Source organism: Ceratina calcarata, unplaced genomic scaffold, assembly GCF_001652005.2.
Source record: "Ceratina calcarata isolate Rehan_Ccalc_2016 unplaced genomic scaffold, ASM165200v1 scaffold78.2, whole genome shotgun sequence".
Taxonomy (NCBI): Eukaryota; Metazoa; Arthropoda; class Insecta; order Hymenoptera; family Apidae; genus Ceratina; species Ceratina calcarata.
In genome coordinates this window covers 2,491,132-2,513,639 of record NW_017179105.1, presented here as the reverse complement: position 1 = coordinate 2,513,639, position 22,508 = coordinate 2,491,132, and the positions used below count along the sequence as shown (strand labels likewise).

General features: G+C 42.6%; 1 protein-coding gene and 1 long non-coding RNA gene across 3 annotated transcripts; both read right to left on the bottom strand.

The window, feature by feature from the left end:
• Nucleotides 1-1,244: 1,244 nt before the first annotated feature.
• Nucleotides 1,245-16,568, bottom strand: Argk1 (Arginine kinase 1). Of its 2 annotated transcripts, XM_018034017.2 has the most exons (4): nt 16,453-16,568; nt 2,978-3,341; nt 2,532-2,906; nt 2,117-2,464 (listed from the first exon to the last, which is right to left on the bottom strand). In XM_018034017.2, the coding sequence occupies exons 2-4, from the start codon at nt 3,320-3,322 to the stop codon at nt 2,117-2,119; spliced, it is 1,068 nt and encodes a 355-aa protein (XP_017889506.1). In that variant the 5' UTR covers nt 3,323-3,341; nt 16,453-16,568. The 2 variants fall into 2 exon arrangements, with proteins under 2 accessions (XP_017889505.1, XP_017889506.1); XM_018034016.2 differs by lacking the exon at nt 16,453-16,568 and having other exon boundaries at nt 1,245-2,464.
• Nucleotides 16,569-16,769: 201 nt separating this feature from the next.
• LOC113465021 (uncharacterized) lies at nt 16,770-19,612 on the bottom strand. The gene is made up of 5 exons (XR_003389859.1): nt 18,877-19,612; nt 18,337-18,548; nt 17,668-18,252; nt 17,383-17,509; nt 16,770-16,857 (listed from the first exon to the last, which is right to left on the bottom strand). It is a non-coding gene; the product is annotated as an uncharacterized LOC113465021 (long non-coding RNA).
• Between the last annotated feature and the right edge of the window lie 2,896 nt (nt 19,613-22,508).

Genomic DNA, 22,508 nt, shown 5'->3' with positions numbered 1-22,508 from the left:
TCTATCTACAGCTTGTGGCTGTAAATATTTCCCCTATCAATGGCAGACTGTAAAAAATTGTTCCATTTTTTGTGTTACGAGCGCCCGGTCTACATACTTTAACAGATTATATCGTGAAGTAGTATATTCAGATTTTTGTAAACGCGATTTATATTGTACATTATGTCGATAGATGTTCTCATGTTTCCGTGGATTTTTCTCGGGATGTAATAAAAATGATTTCTAATAAAAGAATGTGATTAATCTACCACTGACCTCGTTATTAGTCCTATGGAAAGGGATGACTCGGAAACAGCGGAGCAGGTAAGGAAAATGGAGCATCGTACGTATGTCCTTTTATTTGGATCTTGAACTTCACATCTTCGTACATCTTATCGAGAAACTGTTACCGCCTCAGCTGCAGCTCACTTAACATGCGTTATATCCGTCGCAGATGTTCTCGGTCACGAAAAAGACGAGAATAAAAAAAAGCCACACGCGTTTAACATCCTTTAGTACACGCGCCGCGATCCTACAGACATTGGACTCGCACTTTTTTTTAATACGTTAAGGACCGGAGTTGCGCGCTTAAAAATGGTGGGATTTGACTCGATCACCGCGGCCATGTTCAAGGGATCATTTTCGCGGGAAGAGCGATACATCGTTTCTCACCAAAAGTAACTTAAATTTCGTGAAACCGATGATAATTTTTGTAAAAATTGAAAGTATCGAATATGAATTCTTTCTTTTTCGTAAAACAAGGAACCTCGGTCTGTTTCTTAATATTATTTCAAGAAGAGTTTGTCGAGAATGTTCAATCAATGGCAGTTCAGATAGGTGATTACAAAGTTTAACGGACCCCTACGGAATTTCGCAGACGCTTTGTACTAATAACTCGGAAAACTGCTTACTCTCTCTTCCAAATCGGCACACATCGATCCCTTGCACTTCAGTTAAACGATTTTGATTCCCTCTGGCGCGACGGGAACAGAAATTACCGAAATCGGCTTCTCGCGTTTTACACCGTACAAAAATCCGAGTCTAACTGACCGTTTCGCGAATTCTGATCTAACGACCTGTTCGATCAACGACTAACTTCACACGGAACGATACTTTCATAGATGGATAGTAGTTTTTGTCTTTTTAAAACCTCGTTACGAACATTGAGGAATTCTTTTTCATTTAATAAGTTTGCGGGTACGAATACTCTGGGCAAACAGTGACGGCGAGGGAATGAAACAAGGTCTGAGACGAAACGAATGAAATAGAGGAAATGAAAGAATACTGCGTGTATTTTTTGCTACATGTTGGATATTACATGTTTTTAGAAAAAGAAAGAACGGATAGTGGTTGAGACGAAAATAAAAATACTGCTGAAAATAGTAATGCGTATCTTTCTCCTGTTTTTTTCGTTTTGTTCATATGGATCGATAGAAAGGAACTTCAGTCAATATAAGAGAACAATAATAATAATAACGATAATAATAATAATTAATAATAATAATAGTAGTAGTAATAGTAACCGTAACAGGTGTGTAGAAGGGGCCAGGAGCGTGGAGACGCGCAAAGCTGACCGTTCACGATAAGAATCCCAGACATTACTCGTAACTGAGGATATCTACGCGATCCGATCTCTAGATCTCGACTAGGCGAACTAGGACTTCTCTAGAATTCGTTTCACCACGAACGGTGCTCATACGTCGCCTCTATTTGGAACTCTAAGAACGCGCTCGTAGCTGCGTGAAAAGAGGTCTCAGCACATCGAGGACCGATGAACGCCTACCTAAAAATTGGGAGACAGAATAGTTCTCCCCTCTCTTTAGTTTATTCCACGTTACAAAAACCTGTGGATCAAGAAATGCCCCATTGTCTTTTAGAAATCGTTTCATTTTCTTCTTCTCTTTCTCGTTTGGAATACATTTTTTTTTTATCTTCTCCCGTTCGAAGTAGAGCGAACAGACGACACGTTTCAAACGTAAATCATTTTTTGCAAACCCGCTTCTCTTTCGTCTCGGCGGAGAACAATGTGAAGATCAAAGAATTGTTTTCTCTATCCATAAGGAGGGATCCTCGATGTATCAAGAACATCTAAAGGGCAAATAAAAGAGGGAATTGATCGCATGTTGCTTCGTATTTTTTAAAGTTCCTTCTCGAGTTTGATCAGCTCGGCGATTCCATCGTGCATCTCCTTCACAGCCTGGTACTCGGTCAGGCCGAGGCGCCGTTTGTTGGAGATATCGTAGATACCGCCCTCGGCCTCGGTGTGCTCGCCGCGGGTTCCACGGACCTGGAGGTTGAACTTTCCTGCGATCTCCTCGAGCTTCGCCCTGTTCGCGGCCAGCTTGGGCAGCTTGATGTGCACCGAAGCACGGACCGTAGTGCCCAGGTTGGTCGGGCAGAAGGTCAGGAAACCGAGACGGTCGTGATGAGAGAACGGAAGCCGTTTCTCGATCTCGTTCACGGCACCCACCAGACGGCGATACACCTGACGGACATTGATCATTCGTTTTTGGAATACTTACATCCGGGATATGCGTGTGCAAGTTATTTACCTGTCCAAGATCGCCGCCCATTTGCATGGAGATGATACGGAGATGATCCTCCTCGTTGCACCAGACCAGGAAGGTCTTAGCGTCGTTGTGGAAGATACCACGACCGGTGGGCCAGAAGCGGCAAGCGTTGGCAGCTTGCAAGAAGCGGTCACCCTCCTTGAAGAGGAAGTGATCGTCGATCAACTTTTGCTGGACCTCTTTGCTCATGCCGGTCAGGGGATAGAAGGTTCCCTTCAGTTCACCCTCGAGACCAGACAGCGTGCTGGAGACCTTCTCCTCCATCTCCTTGTACTGAGCCTCGGTCAAGCATGGGTTGAACGGGTAGCCATCCAACGAGCGACCGCATCTCACACGGGTGGAAACGATGAATTCACTCTGGAAGAGCAGCAAATTATATTTTCTCGAGAAGATCAGCGACTAGGATTCACAGTGTTTCTTGTACTAACAGCTGGGTCAAGATTTCCGAGCGTGTCGACGTCTCCAAAGTCTTTCGGCGGATGCTTGTCCGTCTTCTTGAAGCCACCGTGGTAATCCTCGATGATCGGATCGAAGAGGTCAGCAAAAACTGTGTAGGACTCGGCGTCCGGGGCGTAGATACCGACGCCGGAGTCCAGGTTCTCAACACCGGACTGGATCACATCGAGCAGTGTGGAGCCGAAGGAAGTCTTCTTTGTCTTCAGCTGATCGAAGACCTCCTTGGTCAGATACTTCTTCAGCAAGGACTTGCTGTCGGAGGAGGACACTTTGGCAAAGCCAGCCTCCAGTTTATCCAAAACTGCTTGGTCGACCATGTTCTCGGAACTTTTCTTTCTGAAAAATAATAAGAGGATCGCACGACGATTAAATAAATGCAAACCGCTGTCGTACTATTTAACACAGATAAATACTTTAACATTTGAATTAGCTCTCATCTATTAACAGTGAGGTGCGATGCAGATGTGTAAAAGAAATCTGCTAATAATGTTCTCGACTTCCCTATCAAGGCATTATCGCGAAAATTACATGATTGTTTGCACAAGATCATCTGCGATACGATTTGTTATCGCGATGGAATACATTGCGAGATTTTTTTAGAAACCTCGTGCATGGATACAATATCAAGACAACATACATCGTATTAAAAATTGTTTTCAGGCGAGGACGTATAAAACCAAAAATTTTCCGTCGACGATAACTGACAAAATCGCAGTGCGATATGCACGTAGTACAGATTTGATTAACATCGTATCAGCTTTCAGCCGATTGCATCTCGTTCGAAAAATTCAGTGCATGCCCTAGAAAACTTTCGCGTAATCACCCTCACCCTTATGCAACCCTCTCGTGCCTTGGCAATCATAAAAAACAACCGATAACGCTTCGATAAACTTCCCATACACGCTTCGCATAACAATTACTGGGAATCGCAGTTAGATAATTACAGATTTTTTAAACATTCCCAAACATGAGGCTAATTAAAACTTCCTCTATGTATAATTATTGGCAACGGGGAATGGAACGTCTACCAATTAACGGAAATGATAAAAATCTATCGAACCCTTGCGTTACTCACGTTCCGAACGGTCTGACGGTCTGTCGACTGACACAATGATCGAGGAATCGGGCCAAAGGTCGCGCGAAACCATTCTTCGATGATGAGAGGCCTTTGAGAATCTTAAACGTGCCCAACATCGACAATTCCATGAGCCCCGGTCCCCTCGCAAACCCTTATACACTTTTCGAAAGGATTCATCATTACTGGCATTCGACGGACGGGTTAAAGGACGTCGTTCACCTCTCAACGTGAACGCAGTTACGAAAGAGCAGTTCATTATAGCAGGAAGATATTGAAACTATATAGACACGTATAAGACCGATGGGAAATCTACGCATCGCAGAAATTCCTCAATTAATTATGCGTGACGCAAGACGGGATTGCATATTATCAAATTTTTATCAGTGCCCCTTTGAAAATTATTTTGGACGACACTTAGTGATAATTGTGCGTTTCTCAAAACAATTTCGCTCGAACTTCCAACGAGTTATTTATTCGCCTTCCTTTTTATCATTTCCTTTATCGAAGAACTCCATTATAAAAGATCAAAGTAATTATTTACACAAAAAATAGAAATATTAATAGGGAATATTATACGTCTGGTTGAAGTGAAATGAAGACAAAGTTCGAGCGAAATTCGGTGGTAGAATCGTTGGCTTCGACCCGACGACCGTGCGTGACGACGAATACGTACTCGTCCTCGACGTTCGTTTCGCCCGACGACTCGACTACGTCCACCGACTCGCACATGCTCGAGCACACGCCCATTGTCGCCGATTATGCCTCGATCATCGGTTACTTATAAGACACGAACAGTTAATCCGATCCTCTCATAAAACGTGCGCGATGAGGAAGAAGTAGTCAGTCAGGCTGGTACCAATCGCAACGATGTCAGTCGACGTCGGTCAGGATCACGCGAGCTCATCGCGTATCCCATTAGCTTCTCTACAGTGCTTTCCCTCGCTACGTGGAAACAGATTCTCAGACGAAACTTCTTTTACATTCTAAGACGACATCGAACAGTGATATACACATGGTGCTCTGGTCGTCACGTGTGATTCTCGGTGTGCAATAGTTTCTTATTATTACAAAGCGAATCGAGAGATTTTCCTAACTTTTCCTACGGATGATTCATAGCCTGTTATTGTACACTGTTTATCTAACAAGTCTCTTGAGTCATTCTCATGTACCACTGCGAGTGACGTGTACTTTTCACACTATCTATAATCTTAATTATCGTATCGAATAACATTGCGAATGACGAGTATCTCATGATTCCTTAAAAAATTAGTGTACTTATGCTACAGACTGATTAAACCGATTAAGATTAATTTAATATAAAAGAAAAAGACTGAGTCATTGCAAGATATTTTCCAACGAGTCGAAACAATAACGAGGGAGGCCAAGTGAACACATGCCTCAATAATATATCGTGCGAAATGCAAATAAAATTTTTCAGTCGACCTGTTTCCCGTCCACGCCCCTGCGTAAGGGCAGAGGGTTAACCCTTTTGTACGAGTCGAAGGGGGCACGGTCCCTAGCCACTATAAACGTCGACTACACTCGACCGAAGCTCCTTTATAAAGAACTTAAGAGAACATTCAAAACTACAATACGTGTTCGATAGTGTGGCTCGTGAAAAGAAATTTCGAACGGATATCGAATAATAAAAACAGGTTCTTCGGTCCGAGCCGAAAAAGGATTCGCGCGGTTACTCGGATTGGAAGAACAGTTTCTAATTAATTTCCACTCGACTAATGAAGCGATTCTCTCCGATAATAGACACTAAAAGTTTCATTCAAGAGGGATCCTCGGCCCCGCGTCAAACTCCGCGGGACGTAAACTCAGCCGATGGCTCGATACTTGAAGTGTGAGAAACTTGCCGGATAACGAAGTTCCGGGTGACTCGCGAGCAAGATTTAACGATCCTGATAGGAGTTTCGCTAGCTCGCCTAAATGATTATACTTTATATCCGAATAAGAATCGCTGTTCGATTAAATACATCGATTCGTCGGTGTGCAACCATTCAATTAACAATGCGCGTTAATTAGAGAACAGTCACAGGATCCTGAATGACTCACGCAACGAGTCTCCTGTGCATCAATTGCGAATTCCATGAATGTCTGATCCGACGTACTCCTACGTCACTAGGCGGGCACCGAGCCAAGTGACGTCACCTACGAACTCCTGAACCAGCGTGTACACTTTACCATACCATAAACCACCCCTTAAGAATTCGAAGACACGATAAACGCCATTGGCCCAGAAACAATTGCATTGATCATTGTTATCATATAATTTATCAATGGATAATTTATGACGCGAAAATAATTCTCGACACGTCTTAATTTATTTATACATACTCGTCGGTCGACGTGGTATCCTTCGAGGTACATCCGCCCATGACGACGCCCCGGCGAGAGAGACAGCGAGCGAGAGTACGAGAGAGATCGGTAAAACCCCGAGCGCGTGTTCACCTTCTCGATAATCGAACTTCACCTCTTCACTGGGTACTCCTGCCCCGACGCGATCTCGAGGAGGATTCTTCGAGAGACCGGAAGTTCGACTCCGGGGGTGAAACAAGAGGGTGTGGGCGGCGGGGCACACCTCTCCTCGGCGAGGCAAGATGGACGGAAAACGAACGCGTGTTCCCGAGCACACCACGCTGCACGCAGCGTGTATTATCACTTCCTGTTGTCCTTGGGGGTAGTCACCCCAGTCGACGAGTAAAACTTGTTCCTGCTCGTCGTCCCCTTTCTCCGGGGGATTCTCGTTTTAAAATTGCTTCCTTTCGTGCAAATAAACTGCCTGATAACGATGAGAACGGTCTAATACAGGGTCTTTCCTCTTATTTTTAATTCAGTCAGAGAACACTGAAGTCTAATTAATTATTCCGTTGATGGACCTTTTAATTCTCTGACTGTCCGTGAACGGTGCAGTTTCGGTCGCACTGGCTGACTACCTTGACAGATCAAAGGGATAGAATCGTACTGCGTGCCGATTGGATAATTGATTATCCAGGTTTGTCACGTTTGATAAAATCGAGCGCTGATAGACGAGAAACGGTTCGGGAATCGATGGAGAACGAGAGAGGCCGGCCAAGGGGCGCCGTTCGCGAGCAGCAATCGCGATCAATGCGTCACGCACTATATTATTACTGTCTTTCCTAGTCGCGGGTGAAAATGAAAGCGAACTACGTGTCCCGGGGAACCCTGGCTGCCGTCAATCGATATAGAGCGCACGGTACAACAAAGTTCCCGTAACAACCGGTTCAAAAGTCAAATGAAACAAACGCGGAAGTTGAAAGAAGACAGAGTAGATCCAGTACGAAGCATCAGCCAGTGCAACCTACGCATTGATGACTTACAGCACGCACCGGTGAAACAATCACAATCTTATATTTGTGGTATCGTATTCATAAATCAAGGAAATCGTTCGCGTTGCAAGTCATCAATATGCGTTTTTACTCACCGTCTCAAAAGTAGGGAAGAGTATTAGAAAACTCGTAGAAAAAAAGCACTGTCAAAAAGTTTGTTCACAGTCGTCGAATTGTACGCGTTCGTTCCTTGGTAAGAAATTCAGGATAGCGTTGTTCCTCTTTTGCCGGCTTTATCTCACGGAACCTTCCACCGGGCTATCCTTCGCTTTATCCCCTGTATCAGGTCGCGCTCGCGCCCTTCTATCTACAAACGCGTACTGCACGCGTGCCGTAACGTCCGACCAATTATGCCGTGTCGCGAGAGGCCGAATGGTTTTCTTTCCTGCGGCGCGCGTTGAAACGTGCGAAAAATGACACGGTGTGTCGCGTGTGATGTGAACACTACAGTCTCTACGCTATCACTAAGCAGGAGGCATTTCTGCGTGCCGTGATCTCTCTCTCTGTCCCGCCCCGTCCTTGTCTGTCCCGCTCGCTGCCGCCCCTTCTCTTCGCCGATTTCACCGTCCTCCTCTCACCAAAATCGTCTGTCCCTTTCCCGCCGCGACTCCCTATCCCTTTCTTTCTTTATCTTCATACGAATCTTCCGTTTGTCTCTCTTTTTACTCCTGTCACTCTGTCATTACTTCCCTCCTTTACCATCTTTCATCGACTTTCCCCGTCTCGCTCTGTCTCCGGATTTTCGCCGCGCTTTCCCTCGCAGGATTCGCTCGTCGCTCTTATTTTCCTCTCCCAAAGCCATCTTTGTTTTTCCCCGGTTCTACGGTGTTCTTCCGTCCCTTTTCCTCGGATCCGGTGCATCTCTCGTCGCGAACCTTCCTCTCCCACGCACTACTCGCGGAGCTTACTATCTCTCTCGCGATATATCGCTCTCTCCGTCGCTCGTTTCAGGGTGGGGCACACCGGCGTCCAGCACAGAAGGATACCCGGTCGATAGCACGCACCTACACCCACACCAGCCTGCAGCCTCCGTGTTACGTACGCGTGGAAAATCACGCATACGCGTGCAATAGTTCCTGCTTGCTGCACGCATACTAATCTCACAGACGTGGCCGTGGCCCCGAGCCCAAGTGTCAGAGTTGAATCGTCGCTGTTTTAAAGTCCTTTACGACATTTAATGCAACGTCTCATTCCCACCCGACCATCGCTTCGCGGCTGATTCACGTTAGCTAGATACCCCGGATTTGACTCTCGTTCAGTTCGTGCAACTGGATAATTGTATATTACGTAAAGTCCTTAGAGGCCACTTTCTAACAGAAATCAGAAAACCCCGTAGAACCGGTGTATCAAGAAATTCTGGACCTATTCGAAGCTTATCGTACTCATAAAAAGAATATTTTAACGAAATTGAGAACGGACGTGGAAACAGCCGCGGGCAAAATCAATAACCAGCAATTATGATCAACACGAATCCGTTGTCATTTATTCTCAAATAAAACCGTATCTCCGTGCATGCGTTAAAAAACTGCTATTTCGCGAACCTCAATACCGATTCATCGTATACCAGATATGTAGCAGTATCTCGGATTACATACTTCGGTACATTATGTATATCTATGTACGCGCGGTGAACAAAGCAACCGAGAACCGATAATAGGAGAACCTAATTAAATGGCTCCACGTCTACCCGTAGCCACTTGCCAGACGTCGAGCCAGGATTACGTATGCGCGAAAACTCGTGCTCGCGTTTTGTATGCACAAAGATCGGTGAGATTGCTTCAACGAGTTGTAGAAATACAGCCGAGAGATAAGTCGTAAAACAAATAGAAATAATTGTAAGAACTGTAGGAATTGTGTATCGATTTTCTGGCCTTTCCCATGACACGAAACACCGTCGATTAAATAATAATCCTCGAAACTGCGATTTGCGAGGGCATTACCGTTCCCATTGCGATGGCAGTTTGAACATGATCGAAGCCAACAGCGAGTAAAACACATCGTGACGTGGGGTCCAATCATAGAAAGGAGAGGACCGATTCAAGGTGCATCATCGCCCATTGCGTCTCTCAGCGAATACGCAATTTCACAGGGCGGAGAGGGATGCAGATTACCGGCTGGTAAATGCATCATTATCCTACGAGAGCAACCCGGCCTTGCAATAATGGAGGTGTGAACGATCGTAAGATATCATTTTCTTTCATTCGGCTGTAAGCGTCGCAACTTTGCACGGTGTCCCGAACAGAAACGGATTTACCATCGCACGCAGGTATACTAGCAACGGTATCAAGATTACATCGTGATTCAAAGTGCCTCTGAGGATTTCATTGAGAGTTCCACTGCTTACAGTAACTAGTGAACGTAAATAGTGTACAGACTTTCGACATGTGGACGAGCGTAGAAAGAGGAAGGGTGTAATTTATAACGATAAGGGATCGGGTAAAGCGGGACAAAGTAACGATTCGCCTCTTGGCTGCCCCTCCCAAGTTTTTCGCGTTAGGCTGAAAAGCCGCGATGCAGATGAAAAAGCCGGCGGAGGGTGCAGGAACAACGCGCCGGTCTAGGGTAAACGTAGACACTTTGTTTGCATTGTTTCGGCTTGTTGGCTAACTCGCGGCCACTTGTATCCACGCCCCGGGGAACGCGCAATTTTCTCCCTTTTCCTTTTTGGCTTCATCGTCACGGGGAACCCTGTAATCGTGCTCCGATCTTTTTGATTAACAAGAACATCAATTAAGCGATCCTCAGAGGACCCTCCGTAGGCGACAACTGAAAAAATTAACGCTTACATATTCGGCAATGCATTTATGCAAATAGCCAGACGTTTAAATGTTAATTAATGAGACGATACTGAATGTTGTACGAGCATTCTGTGTTCCAATCGTGAAACCGTCTCCGAGCATATCTGTTTGTTACGTAATTGGAGCGAGCACGTATAACGAAGTTTCGAGGCATTTTATCAGGCGTAACGCGACACACTCGAGGCTATCTCTGGAGTACGAGCGAACCACTAAGGGTGGCAATACGAAAAGTGATTACGATCGAGGATTGAGTTTCGAGTACGTCTCGTCGATAAATATGATTGCAACGCCGTATCTCGTTATCCAACAGCGATAACACGGACTTCGCGACAATTCCATTTTCTTTTCTTCCCCTTATCGTAATCTATATCACTTAAAAAAATAATTTCGTATATTATATAATTTAATTTAGATAATCGATTATTAAAATAACAGCACGAACGAAAAACGATCCTTCAAGATAATTCTGTTAAAGACTTGATTTTTGTACCAATAATACAGGCGAGAAAGGGTTGTGCAACACGTCATTTGAAAATCATGCACGGTAGAGAACGTCGCTGCAACATCCTGTTACGTCATTGCCGCATTACTTGTGACTTGAATTTGTGCGGAATACAAATTCGTTCCGAGCCAGACGATCGGATCGAGATCGTTTGCAAAATCGCGATCGACCTTCGGTAGGTGTAAAAAACAGACGTGTCTGCTAATAATTACTAATTGCTAAATACTTTATTACTGCTAACAATTATCGCGTCAAGTTTAAGGATGTATTGGCTATACAGTCAATCCCAAAAGTTTATATTACCTTAGAAAAATGCATTTCCTGTAATTAAAAAGAAATCAGACGTCGGAAGAATAATGCTAATAATAAATAGCTACGTGCTAAAGNGTTTTTACATGGAAATTGTAGATCTCGTCGTCCTCTACAAGAAAGATCTGATGCAATTTTCCCGTAGACCCAACGGTTTGGGAGTTATTGGCCAAAAACGAAAATTTGGAAGAAATTGAAGGGGTATCCCTTGGAAAAATCTCGGAAAAATCGAAAATTTTTTTTTGTTGTTTATTATTAGCAATGTTCTTCCGACATCTGATTTCTTTTTAAAAAATGCGTTTCTAAAGTGCATAAACTTTTGGGATTGACTGTATAGTCAATACATCCTTAAACGATTGTTTGAGACACCAACTAATCTTTGATATCTTCATTACAAAATTAAACAGACGACGACACGTTATGCGATTTAATTCCATTACCAGTTTGTAAATTCCTGCTTGTACAATGCAGGAATTGCATGTGCAGTGGATAGACGAATATTTACTGTACTTAGTTGAAAGGCAAATCCATAGATTATCTGATGGCTGTTAATTACAGCACACGTGTTGATGCTGCTATTATCATGGATTCTGAGATTATTCTATTATTAAAAAACGTTATCAGTGCACGCTATGTTCCTCTGAAAGCAAGTATTGTAAAGCCAAGTGAATACCACAGCTTCAATAAAGTAGAACGACGAATTACTCTACCTTTTGAAGTATGAACGATCATTTAAATTGCCTCGAATAATTATTTAATTTCTTTCTTATGAATTCTTTCTTATGAATCATACAAAAACTAGGAAATAATTTTAACGTTCTAACTTATTTTCGAGTATCGAACGATGGAAATCGAAGCAACTCCGACTGAAGCGATTTGAGACGAGGTTTCAAGGACCACGGCTCGTCACGGTTGTGAGTCCGACAATGAGTAATTGCACTTCGGAGATGAGAACTGCGCGGTAGGCTTCCAACGGAAAGTAAATATCGGATTCATTTAAAGCGAAAATGGTTGTACGCGTTAAATCTTATCGCCAGGCTCCTATCAAACATTTGTCGAAAATATTTTAACAGCAAATATTACGCAATTTCAATCAGCCATCCCTGACTCTATTCGCAAATTTGAATTATGGACCTCTTATGGACCTGATTCCCGAAACGTGATCTTAATCGTCGATCCTGTTAGATCTGGAATCATTCGTTAATGCCAGTTCGGGAAAAATCCGGTCTAATTTTTATGCACGTGCTAATCCGAGTAGAACGAAAAGAGGAAACAGTTGCAAGTGACTAGGAAATGAATGCGATTCACCGGATGAGATCATTCCTGACACAGCTTTGTTAATGAACGCAAGGAATTGCGTCGAATTATACGAATGGTATCACCGGCATAGTCGATCAAGTATGTACGATATTAAGTACTATTCAGATCTGTTTCGAAATTATAAATTTATCGAGCCGAAGAATGATTTCAATGCGAGGGATATTACAGTCTTTTCACATTGCGTATCTTTCTTGAAACAGTTTTATCGATTAGCTGCTCGTCGAGCCGACACCGGTTTGTGGTGGCCTCTGCTGGGTATAACTAGAAGCTACTTTCCCGTCGATTCACTACCCGGCAAGCTCGTGCCGCGCTTTTCATCTATAGACCTTACGATACTTAGAATTTAATAATTAATACATAACTAAAACCCTGCCTTAATGAATGTACATATCATAAATATACGTCGTTACGTATACGTAATAAAATACGCATTAACTCTGAATGTCTTAAAGAATTCTAATAAGAAATTGAATGTTATTAAAGATCATATTTAATAATATCGAAAAATCGTGTTTAATGATCTATGAAGGATTAAATTGCAAATCGCGAATCAACAACGTACTATTAATTGTAGCAGCAATGCGTATGTACCAAGCCGTCGCGAGCTAAATATCTAACAGGAGATGACAAACAAGCAAAGTACTCCCAACAAGTGTTGGCCAACATGTATTTTTAAACTCGTGCAGCTTCATTGTTAGCCTCAATTATGAGACACGAGATTTCAACCTCTAACGCGTTCGTCATCGTCGAAACAATAACTCTGCTACATTTGCTAATTCCGATCTTCACTTTAATTACTTATAATAGCATCATTTGTGGTTTCAGATGATTACAATAGCTCTTGAAAAGTTCGTAATGCCTTCCAGAAGTTTCGAACTCACTACTAAACGCGTTAATGTCAAGGAGAGACTAAGAATACAATTCCACATAAATTATTAGGGTGCGTTATAGTAGACCTTTAGAAAATTTTCTTTGTAACAGACTCGTCTGTTGGTAGAAGAGACTAAAATATTTACGCTGTCCAAGGTTAATCGTGAATGTGGATCTCATCGTCGAATTGTCTACTCGTTGTAACTTCTAGTAATCTAATATAACCCGGATATCTCCTATAATTCACTGAACTGTAGAAATTAAACTGGGAATATTGTAATTAACATGAGAAATTCCGGAAGTATTCTCGAGGGTTCAAAGACCTCGTCTTCGCCAGAAATGATTGCACTTTATTGTGATTAACAGCGGCCTGGTTAAGTGGTACACTCTATTCACGCGAACGCTATGTGCACACTATTAAAAGAAAAGGGATATCGTTTCAGAAAATCATTAGGCTCGTTTTAGTCGAAGGAAACTCGGATAATTTTATCAAATCAACGTCATTCGGCTGAATCTAAATATACCGTCAACATTTTCATTGAAATTTTCTTGTCTAAGTATGCTAAAGGTTTCCTCTATCGGATTATCTAAAGGAGACTGTGATTTTCATTCACCGTGAAATCGCCAGGTAAAAGAGTTAAATATCACAAGTGCAACACGTCAGAGGAGATAACAAGCGATCGATAGAGGCCATCTGTTAATCGGCAAGCTATATCCATATGATGTAAGCCGGTAGATAAACGTAAAAAACAAAACTATCAACTAATTAATTAAAATAAGGAAAGTTCAAAGTTCTCGTGTTTGCATTTACACAGTAAACAACGACCAGGAATAATAATAATAATAATTATTATTATTATTATTATTCTTTATTTATAAACTTGACACGCGATCTGACGAATGGTAGCAGTAGAAGTAGTAAAGTACGTGTTGTGTCGCGAAGAATCGATCAGAGAGAAACATTGCCGGCAGACAGGCAATGCATTCCGGTCCTGTAATCGTATGCACGCGTTCCGTGTATGCATGCAAACGAACGTAGACCCACAAGACACGAACACGACGACGCGTTTCTTGCACACGAAGCCCCGATCGGGAGACCGCCAACTATCAATTTCCGTTTTGAATTACCAAACGCCATAACGCATGCACGCGCCGCTCAAACGAATCTCCGGTCTTCTCTGGTCTAACGAGCCTCCTACTAAGAAACGCATCGATGCACTTTTCTTCCCTAATAACGCGCCTCCGTCTTCCTCTCTCGTGATAAATCAACTTCGCACGTCCACAATTCCGAAATTGTTAACCTTTACTGTTCAAAAACGGTAAACCGGTACGAATCAATCATTGGACGAATGAAATTCATTTTATATTTCTTTGCGATTTAATTGCAAACTTTTGTATTTATCGATTAATATGCATTTTTGTGGAACGCGAAATACTCGAGATGATTCGTTGAATTCGTAAACGCAGTGAACTGAACGGTCGGCTTTAAATTTGCGGAGAAATTTGAGAATCACTGGGCATCCCTGGCCTTACGTAATCTTGCTGCACCCACACGTTTGGCTGTATGTACCACCGGTCCGACCGTAATCTGTCAATTTACTTTTGACAGTATCCCCGCGCAAAGGAAATCCGATGCAACGTACCTCGCGATTTACATATTCGATACATTCTCATACGATCGAATTTTGATTAGGTCGATTCGGAAAGAGAGATGGCTGGTAAATTGCGTAATGATCGTAAACGGAAATGCGTTTCAATCTTTTCTGAAATTGTTCGCCGGAAATTGAGCCGGTCGATTCGCATTTGTTACAGTAATCACCGGCAACTATTATGCTAATGAACAATCGATTCAATTGATGACGTATTTGCATCGGATTGTTGGAAATATGATACATGAAATTGTGTAACGTTGTATTTTAATGTGATGAGAAATATGCAGGAGGAAATAAAATTTCGTCGGAATCCGTCGAGAGGAACTTGAAAACCGGTACGTTAATCTTACTCAGCGTTATTGAAATCGATAACCGTAGAAAATGAATGTCTCGTGTGAAAAGAAGAACCACGAACGTGTAATACGGTACCAATGAAACCCCTGAAGTCAGATCGATAACGATAGCAGGTAAAACGATAGTAAACATTGTCGTTGAAAATCATTAAACCCGACGAATTAAATAATTTCGTGTAACTCTACGTTCAACCGAATTTCCGTTGAGCAGAATACCAGGTAGCCTTGAAATATGAGTAGAGAAGTCGTCTCATGTTTTTTTTACAGAGTCTCATTGGACACGTTCCGTCGAGAATTGTATGATATTTCTCATGGAACGGAGGTTAATGATTTCACATGATACGGAAGCAACTATCTCCGTATCACTCTAACACGCGGATGTAAAAATGTCTCTGTTAATCTTTTTATTATTACCTTAAAACTAATTATCAGGCAATTAGCTTGGCTGAGCGAAATAGATTAGCGGGCTAAGTCGAATAACTTTCCTCGTAAATTATGGGACTGTTACTTCCGCCATTTTAATCGTACGAAGATGTAACGACCCAAGAGATTTTATTTCTGGATTGGATAATGTCGTATAATCCAAAATATAAAAAACACGACACGTCGATTTTACACCTCAGTACATAAAAACTTAATTAATACTGTCAGTGTAAGTGAATCTCTAAACACAGATCGTAGTTTAGATCGCAAATAAAAATTGCTGGTATCGGCATTTGATCGATCTTATGCTAACCTAAAAACCGGTACGGCAGCAGGACGCGAAATGCCATTGAGATAACCGGTGATCATCCATACGCTGATTCATTTCTTGAATATTTAACGTGACCCTATCGTTTATAAAATTCTACGTACAAACGACCGGGTCGCTAGAATAAATTATGCCAATCCACAACGATCACGATCTTCGAACGTTCACCGGTATTCGGTATGCGATGGGAAATACGCAGGACAAGTGATCTCCTGACATATTTCACGATACGGTTCCAATCCTGTACAGTAGGTGTTTAGTGAACGGGATCCACGACACGTAGTTGAATTACGATGCAATTTTTATTCTAACAATCGGCGAAAGAGACGAAGAGTGGTACGACCGGTGAGGTTCGATCTCCGATCGTGTGGATCGGGCACGATCTTCGTGGCATGTTTGTAGAACAATGCGGGAGCGAACGCGGATTTATGCGGGACGTACGGAAATATTTGACTTACCTCTTTGAGGATAAGAAGTAGTTGAAGGATGCGGTCTAGATTTAGTCCTCGGGGCACGTCGTACGCAGACACGAGTCGGAAACGAAGTGGCGCGGAATCAACTCGCCTCGCGACAGCAGAGAACCTCTCCTCTACGCCTCGGCCAATCGCATCCCTCCTTTGTGTATCTCCCCTCCTGACCCCGCCGGCCTCACCCAGGAACGGTTCGCGGTCCAGCCACGTTCCTCCGTTCCGTTGTTTCTACGAGGACCTCGTCGTCGGTTGCTACCTCGATTTTTTTCGTCCTAATTATCATCCTTCGTCCGATTCCTCTGGTAACAAACGAAAATCGTGGCTCCCTTTACCGCAGTGTTTCTCAATCTCCTCGAACGCGATTCTATCCTTCGAACATCTGGTTTAGCATTCCTACATGGATGGAAGCAAATGCTGGCTGTTTATGGCAAACATTTTTATGAAGGTACCAACGCGGACCAAGCGAAATCGTAAGGACGAGACGTAAGAAACATTATTGTCGAATCTACTATAATGTGTGTATTTATGACCGAGCTTTTGCCAGCATGTAATGAAACCGTATAAAAGAAGTCGTAATTATTTTCGCGAACAGGAAGCAATGTATGGCCGATATATTTTCTAATCGTCGTTGCGGCACAATGTGGCCGATCGATAATCGATCTCGTTTAATTACACTATCGGCATATTCAAGTCAACGTCCTCGTAACAAAGGACCGACGTACATAGAAAGAAGATAACTATCCGATTGTTACCCACCACGTCTAGCACAATAGGAAACTACTCGTGGTTGCTTTCGAAACAGATTAAACAAGCCTTTTTAATTCAATCGCTAGTTGGACAACTACGATTTTTGCTGGGAGCTCGACGAATTAAATAGACGATCCGAGTCGTGACTGGGGAAATAATTGATTAACAAACCTGACCATGTCGAGCAAAGTAATTCATCTCCTATCTCCGCCTGTTCTCGATCTCATGAATCACCACTGTGAAACGTGGCTCTTTCACCGGTTCTCGCAAAAAACGGGCAACCGGTAGGTTCAGTGATCTGAAAGACGGTCGCGAGTAACTAAGCCGAGGGCATTCTTGAACGATCATAGATGATACAACCGTTTATCTCCAACCTTATTACACGCGTTTAATCAGACACTGTACAAGTGTAAATGTAACGATCTATAAATAACGGATGCCATACACTATACCTACCTGAGCTTCTTCAGCCGATTATGACGTCGTGTTTGTCGACGTTGACACGACACACGCGCAAAAACGCGTAATCTCCCTCTCCCCCTGGCTGTCTGCGAACAGTTACTTAATTGTCCTGTCTCCCGAGACCTTAAAAATGACGTCACCTCCGAGCAACATCCTCAATCCCCTTACATATTCAATTACCCGTCTCAGGGAGCTCGCATCATGCGATTCTCTTCCATACAATTTCATTTGAACACCAGTTTAACGGCTGTTTTAATAATCGGATGAGTACATATATGAAACATCGGTTTTTCGACTCGAATTATTATTTCTAGTCTTTGTACGATCTCATTCTACTTTTATGAGGAGTTTCAATGACTCCTACGCTTTTTTCAAGGGCTTCGTGCACAGAGCTAGTCCGTTTCCTTGTTCCCCGGGTTCTCCAGGATATATAGGTCACGGAGCGTTTCCGGAGAACGGTGGAACTCCGGGAGTGTCGCCTGCTGGCCGTTACGAAATCAGCTGTGCGCCTGTCGGCGCTTGTTGTAGGTCGCGTTCGGAACACCCCTCGACACCCCGCGGTCGTCACTCTATCTCGTTCTATCCAACGAGTCGGGGAGCCCGGGAGAGGGGATATTAAAGGTCGCCTCAACGCAGAGATCAATACAAAACCTACATACCTACCTTCCCTATCGGGCCAATGGGAATGCCCAAAATGATCCCTTTTCTTCAATCCATCAATTTAATTTCATGCACCAAACGTACAATTTACTTTAATTATAGAACACGCGATTCCACCATTTCTTGGAGGTTCAGTTCTTCAGGATAGATAATAGGAAATCGATACGAGTAAACGTCGATAATTAACGACTACATCTGCGCAGACTTAACGTTACCTGCACATCGCGGAAGATGTATTAAAGAGGTTTCGCTTGCTTAAAGGTGATAGCGTTGAAATTTTTCAAGGTCGGCTCGGTTTTTTTTCAAACGGAATCGTCGATATTACGGTCGCGATGTATAAAGTCAACCGATAGCGGGTACACCGCGGAAACGTATTGCCGCTCGTAATCGATACGCATGAAAATCGATCGGTTTCAAGGAATTACTGCGTTCGAGGAGCACTTGGTAATCGGTGATGTTTGAACCGTGGGCGTTTCCGGTTGAAATCGAGTAAAGGAGACAATACCGCCGGGGAGTTATTATTAAAAATGTTGGGAAAGTTACCTCTAACGATTCGTCAGAAGGATTATGTAAGAGTTCGAGCTGGTCCGGCCGGCAGGGTTGACGAGAAAAGTTACGTGAATGGCCGGAGGGAAATTACTTCCTTCTTATTTTTATCCTGAGAACTGTTTCATATCTTCTCCATTGAACCTCCTGGCGAGCGTCGCAGGGTTTGCCCAGCAAACTTTCAAACGGTTAATTGCTCGTCAAACACGGGACGAGAAAATTCTAACCAACCCTGGGTCTGAAAAACGTCCTTGGTCAAAGTCTCACGATCGACTAAATATAATACCCGATGCAATGATCCTGTGACATTACGTAAAACAGTAACAGTATTATACCGGTCTCGATTACTTGAATTATTAATATCCGCATTGAACACTAATCAACACACATTATTCGATTTTTCCGAAACCCGATGCTCCCGTTTCCTTTTTCAACCGTTCAAGAATATCGCGACCGCTACGCAAACAGAGATCTATAGATCGTTCGACTCGAGGATTCGTACCGCTCTCGAAGATCCACGCACCGACCGAGAGAATTGCCACTCGGGCCGGGAGTCGTAGAAACGACAGTTTAAATACCACAATAAGCGCGGTAAAACGTTGATTTAGCTAGCTTGAAGCGGACAATTTTATCGCGTGACTGGTACCAAGTACGGCAAATATTTGTCGTCCACTACACTGACGCACACCCATCGGATGCTATTCTCGTGGGGAAAAATAACTAGAAAACTGAACCGTCTTGTTTTACCTGAAACCTTCCCTTTATGACACGATTAATTTTTAGTCGAACGTAATACATAATTGATTTTCGACGATCAACCATTATAAACTCTGCTCTCAATGTCAATGTCCCAGGAATGATCGAGCACATAATTTCGATGCTTGCCAGAACCACTGCCGATGGCCACCTTGCTTGTTTATTACATAATCTTGGCGATCCTACTACGTCAGATATTCTTGCTTTCCGTGAAAACATCGCGACGTGCCAAGATCATTCGGCTGGCACCTCAAACGTGGAAAACATTCCGATTCTGTTTTCCTTTCGCCACGTTTCTTCGGTTTCGTCTCGATTAATTGGATACCGCTTATTCAGAGACATTTCGCATTTTTCTATAGATCGTAAAAATTCTGCACTCTGAATTTAAAGACGCTTGTATTATATATCCTAGCATCGCTAGTAGTGGCTTTGTCTGACCAATTATCGTACAGAATTAAAATGAGAATTTTCATACAAACCCTTTCTCTTTATAAAAGAGTAAAATTTAATGAGAATTGTCATAGCATTGACGTTGCTGAAATGAACTCTCCGATATTACACGAGGATATCGATGAAACGATCAAACTCGAATTGAATGGAGTCAAAGCGAGAATCGTGATGATTGGCACGTAAAACTTTCTGTGGTAATATCTCGATAACATCGTTACGTAAAATGACTAGCAGACTTTTATTGAACGTTCGCATTATGTCACCGTTATGTCAACAATTCAATGTACTAAAAAATATAGAAATAGTGCTTTTTAATCGAGAAACTTTCGTTCGTAAGTCGAACGTGAAATCTGAACGCGTTTCAGTGAACTCAATCGACGAGGCCGAGTTGATACGCGGCCAATGAAATTAGCCAGTGGAACAATTAAGCGCATCGTTCAACAAATCTTAAACAAGCTTGTCAGACAATAATGATGAACCGTCGTTACTACTACTATTACAAAGAAAAATCTTTTAACGTCCCCTCCTAATTACGAAATGAGAATTATCTGTGCTGATCAACGACGCGCGTTACTCGAAATCGATTGAAACTTAAATTACGATTCAGCGAGATAACGAAATTTCATTTCTGGTAGTATCGGTGATCTGTTAAATTTCAATTTGATATCGAAAGCTTGATCGCACGAGGTTCGAGAATAATCGAGTGTATACGTGGTCGATCCGTTATTTCACGCGAGAGTCTGCTATCTCTTACGCAAAATCGTAATTATCTAGCTATAGCCGGGCTTAAATTTAGCCAGGAATTTCGCTGACCCGGTGGGACGAAAAGGCTGGAGGGCCCAGCCGCTGCTGGGACCGAAATACACCCTCGAATTCCCTTTTCCTCTTTGCTACGTTCACGTCTCTGTAAATCTTGGTACAACCAACTGCATGATCCCGGTGTAACAGAAATATCTCGACGCTCTTCTTTGTCCACTTGCCGCTTTGCAGGTGTGTATTCCGTTAAATTAGAGAATTAATTAGGCAGAGGCTTAATACATTATCTGACAGAACGTTTCATGTAGTAACACAGTAATTCATGTAACATAATAATTTGGCAGAATGTACCAAGTGATGTTAGATTTACTCAGCACTTACAATAAGTTTCATTCTAATATTTCATCAAACCGAAATTCATTTTTTGATTGTGCAAATGGATCAAAGAAAATAATGAAGGGACCGAAGAACAAACAACAGTCTGTACTTGAATATTAATCTGGCTGCAACAGTTTAAGGCGTTTATGTCGCAAGGGATCTGGTATCTTGAGGGATCGGTCACTCATTGCGTCGGTGGCCGTGAAATCGACTACGTGGGCCATTCTAAAATCGTGCCAGAATTTCGCTGCCAAATTTAATTGGAGCTAACGTCCAGTCTGCCTACGCAAACCGCGAACGCGCGGATTTATCATTATCTTTACCCTTCCTGTCTAAGGAAATTTCGATACGGGGATAAGACGACGCGTTGACGCTTTGACGAGCGGCCAGAAAACGGGATACACATTACAAAGCGTTATTTCTGTGATTAGTCTAGTTATATAATTCCACGTCTAATAATTTTAATGTTATGAATTTCGCATATCCGTCGTTCACGTTGAGTATCTATATTCATGCAAATTTATTGATATCAATGATTTAGTTATCTTAAAAATCTTATTAAATCGCAGTGGAATAGGTGTTACTCAATGCGTTACGGCAATGGAAAGTTACAATGTATTTGGCAGAATGTACCCAGACGGTGCACGAAAACACATCTGTTCTTTAAGCTCGTTAATACCGTAGATCATGAGAAACGTAAATGTCTGCTCGGAGATCGATAAGAGATAATTTCTGCACATCAGCTTTTTATCATTTCATTCTTTATCGCTTGATAGCGTCCCGAAAGTTAGAACAAATATTTGTGAAGTCGTGATAAAAGGTAGAAGTTTCTATAAGTTTTAAATTAGGAAGTTTGCAGAACTTGTGACGCCCAACATGTGCAGTCACTTTCTGTCACGTAATTCATCGCCCGACGATAATCATTTGTAGGTTTACAACTTGGTTATAGCTTCTGTTACGTCAATCATGCGAGACACACGGGAGACCTAATCGTTTTTAAGAATGTATTGGCTATACAGTCAATCCCAAAAGTTTATGTACCTTAGAAAAACGCATTTCCTATAATTAAAAAGAAATCAGACGTCGGAAGAACATTGCTAATAATAAACAACAAAACAAAATTTTCGATTTTTCCGAGATTTTTCCAAGGGGTACCCCTTCAATTTCTTCCAAATTTTCGTTTTTGGTCAATAACTCCCAAACTGTTGGATATACGGGAAAATTGCATTAGACCTTTCTTGTAGAGGACGACGAGATCTACAATTTCCATGTAAAAATTTTTCGCTAGC